Source organism: Myotis davidii, unplaced genomic scaffold, assembly GCF_000327345.1.
Source record: "Myotis davidii unplaced genomic scaffold, ASM32734v1 scaffold330, whole genome shotgun sequence".
Lineage (NCBI taxonomy): Eukaryota > Metazoa > Chordata > Mammalia > Chiroptera > Vespertilionidae > Myotis > Myotis davidii.
Window position 1 is genome coordinate 6,219,799 of NW_006283770.1, and position 3,948 is coordinate 6,223,746.

Here is a 3,948-nt window from a genome sequence, read left to right on the forward strand (position 1 = left end):
TTCCGGTCAAGGGCATGTACCTGGGTTGCGGGCACATCTCCAGTGGGGAGTGTGCAGGAGGCAGCTGATCGATGTTCCTCTCTCATCAATGTTTCTAACACTCTATCCCTCTCCCTTCCTCTCTGTAAAAAATAAAAAAAAATATTTTAAAAAAAAAAATAATAAAGATATACAGGAATGGCTCTGAATTGAAGGAGGAAATAATCTTCCACTAGTCCTCTATTTTTACATGAATCTTAAGTGTTTCTGGATTTCAGCTTTTCTTTTAAAATTTTCTCATGAAAATCAGCCTTGTCATCTACTAACCCAAGTGAACAAATTGCCTCATTCCTGCCTCCTCTGATCCAAGAAATACGAAATTAAGAGGAAGTAGTATGTAGAAATAGCTTACATTGTCCATGTTCAAACTCTAGATCTTTACTTAAACTCTTTGTGACAGTAGAAAATTAAACTATTGACGTTTCAGTATCCTCTAAAATAAAATGCAGTAAATAATGACTACTCTGTAAGATGTTTCAAGATTAGAGATAATGTATGTAAAACATCCAAATAAATTAATTATAGCACAATAAATGGGAGTCAATCTTATGAAACCTTGATTTTATATTTTAATCAGTGGTAATCTCTGATGCATTTACATACAAATTCATTTGAAACTTATACAATTAAAAATTATAGCCTTATCACCCCATAAAGCAAATATTACCTAACTCTGGAGCCAGCTACATAGAGACTTCTTTCTATTTGTCCTCAAGTTACCTATTTCAATCCAGGTAACCTAGATATGTACTATAGTGGGGAATCAGCAACAAATTCCGGCCATTTCATTCATTCCACTGTGATTTTATGGGTTTTAAGGATAAGTTAAAAACTGTCTAACTTAATTTCACCAGAGGAGCAAAGAAATGTCACTGAGAGGAAGGCCTCTAAGAAGCTATGTAGGCAGTCTCTCCATCATTCTCTCTCCTAAAATGTTACCTCAAGCTCTCTTCTCTGTTCAATCCTTAGACTATTTTATGAATTTATTGTGTTCAATTTGGGTTTCCCTGGAATAACGGCTTTTAACTTTCTTCTTTTCAGCATGAATAAGGGGAAAACTAAATGTATGTCATTCACTGGAAATGTTTTTCATCTTATTCTCTCTCCGCTGCCCAGAGGCAAACAAAGGGAGAAACAACTAGGTAAGCTAATTTGAGACAGGCATTAAAAAGTAATCTTTATTTTATTTTGTTCAATATTAACATTCCATTAATAGGAAAAAATATATCTAAGATTGGTGTTTTAAAACTAAACTTCACTCTACATTCTGTTTGGTGGGTAAAGTCAATGTTGAGCCAGTCTTTTCTATCCTCATCCACCTATCTTCTCATCCATTGTCCAATGGTTTATTGAACACCTCCTATGTCCAAAGCAGGAAGAAATACTAAGAGATGAAAAAACACTTATTTTACTCAGCCATATTCTATGTTTCAAAACAAGTGGTTGAAAATTACCTGTTTCTAAGTATTCATAGAATAGTTCAAGACTTCCAAAAGTCTCAAGGTCATGATCCTGCTCCCATCGACTGTATAACTTTTCAGAGTTGGTCCGAGCTTTTCGGCGTCTCCACCAATTCAGAGCCAACCTGTTGGAAGTGAGAGAAGTAAATACATGGAATAGTGTTTTAAAAGGGTTATAGAATCAGATCTAGAAATTGGAAGTAAGAAAGGTTAAGTAATTTAAGATCACAGAGCAAGTAGAGCGAAAGTCCAAATCAAAATCTAGTGTTCTTTTCATAACATGTGCCAGAGTCAAAAGTTCTTTATTGAAGTGATTAAGAAAACGTAATAACCTTGAATCTTCCCATGGAAATACATTTAACCAGAGACAGTTCTGTTAAAGAGCACGTGGAGAAGAGGATCACCATAGGGCTGTTTTTTTCTATTTAATTTACTAACTTTTTTCTTTGTTTGTATATATCTTTTTATTTTTTAAGTTTATCTTTATTGTTGAAAGTACTTCAGATAGCCTCCTTTCCCCCTCCATTTACTCCTTCCACCCTGCACCCACCCCTCCCAGGCCTTCACCACACTATTAACTTAAACATTTCCTTAAAAAAAAAAAAAAAAAAAAAAAAAAAAAGCACCATGATAATAGAAGAATTTCATCTTCTTCCAGAGAAAATTTCTCATGATTACTTAAATCAAGCAAAAACTTCTAAGTCACACATATGGATAAATGGCTTCTTGAATGTTTCCAAAGATCTGTTTCCCATTAATTATGATAGTCAACTGGATTGTCAATTCTATAAGGGCTATGCATACATGCATATAAATTCCCTGGTTAATCTCTCCCCACTCTCCCCACCCCCACCTTCCCTCTGAGATTCATCAGTCTATTCTTTATGTTGTAATGATATTAGGAAGAACACTCAAGAAAGTAAAAAACTGCTTAAAATAGAAAATGCATGACAACAAAAACACAGAGGCTTATCTAATCCATGAAAATAAATGCAATAATCCTAAGCAAAATATGACCTAACTAAATTCTATATTATATAAAAAGTAAATGTATATATATATATAAAAGGCTAATATGCTAAGTGTCCTTCCCACTGTCCAACCGGTCTCTATGATGCACACTGACCACCAGGGGGCAGACGCTCAACGCAGGAGCTGCTATGATGCACACTTGCCATTTACAGAGAAACAGCAGTGTGGACCTGGCCAACAAAACAACATTCAGCTTCCCCAAGTGGGACACAGACCCACCTCCACCCCAGTGTGACAGCCTACCAAATCACAGCCAATGCAGCTGAAACCCCATGGACATCCTGTAAATGGTTGCTGTGGGCACTGCGTAATGACTTCATGCAGCAATGCCTGGCTTCCTCTCCCTAGCGACTAGCCTCCTTGCAGTTTCTTCAGTGCCGGGGTCCAACCCCAGCAGGTCCAGGGGTTCCCCATAGGTGTGGACGGAGTCGGTGAAGAAGGAATGAATGGCACAGAGGCAGTGTTCAGTTCATCAGCATAGTTGGGTTCTCTTGTCAGGTTCTCCAGCCAGGTTCTGTCCAAGCTCTAGTCATGTTCTCTTGACACAGAGGCAGCCATCGGGTGATCATCATAGCCAGGTTCCTCTAGCCAAGTTCTGGTCAGGATCTCCAGCGAAGTTCTGGTTAGGATCTCCAGCCAGGTTCTGTCTTCTAAGTTCCGTGTAAGTTCTGTCTCCTAAGTTCTGTCTCTTAAGTTCTGTCTCTTAAGTTCTGTCTGTAGGTTCTGAGTTCTGTGTCTCGGGTCTGTCTCTTGGTCTGCCTCTCTAGGTTCTGACTCCTATTGTCTTGTTGCATCTGTATTTATACCAGTTGATTCTAATCCTATCAATCTCTATTCCAAAGGTTAGGGCGTTTCTTATCTCCATTCCAGGGAGTAAAGATTATGTAGCTTAAGCATGATTGTTCGTAGTTAAAGTGATTAATTACCCGCCTGGCACTTAAGAGGTTTTATTCCCTCCCTAACTTCAGGGGAAAATCCCTACCTGGGGAAACAACCTTTCTCCTCGGAGAGGTGACCTTGGTTAAAACACATAGCGCCAAGAAGGTGAGCAAACATATTAAGAACAGTATGCCATATATGCCAGGTCCCTTGAAACAGCAAGGATGGACTGGCTCCCGGCACTTCAGCCCACAAACACAACTTGCTTTATACCCAGGTGGAAACATATACACTTTAACCAAATGTCTGTGAAGTGTTTTCCCGTGCCTCATCTCATTTGATCCTCACAGAAGTCCTGGAGTAAGTAGATAGGAGACTCAGTGGAATCCTATTTTCTTTTCATTAGCCGGAAAATGGAGATTTAGAAAGCTTAGAAACTTGACCCAACTGAAAAGAAGTAAGAAATGGTGGACTTTGAAAATGACTTCAGGTTTTCTCACTGAGCAGAATATAGTCAAACACTGCTGACAGTAAAATA

The 3,948-nt window shown here is 38.4% G+C and overlaps 1 protein-coding gene across 1 annotated transcript in view; it reads right to left on the reverse strand.

The window, feature by feature from the left end:
- Positions 1-3,948, reverse strand: part of ANO5 (anoctamin 5) — a 67,798-nt gene that overhangs the window by 16,664 nt on the left and 47,186 nt on the right. The window contains 2 exon segments of the mRNA XM_015566309.1: positions 1,494-1,624; positions 2,212-2,270. Coding sequence (XP_015421795.1) covers positions 1,494-1,624; positions 2,212-2,270 — 190 coding nt within the window.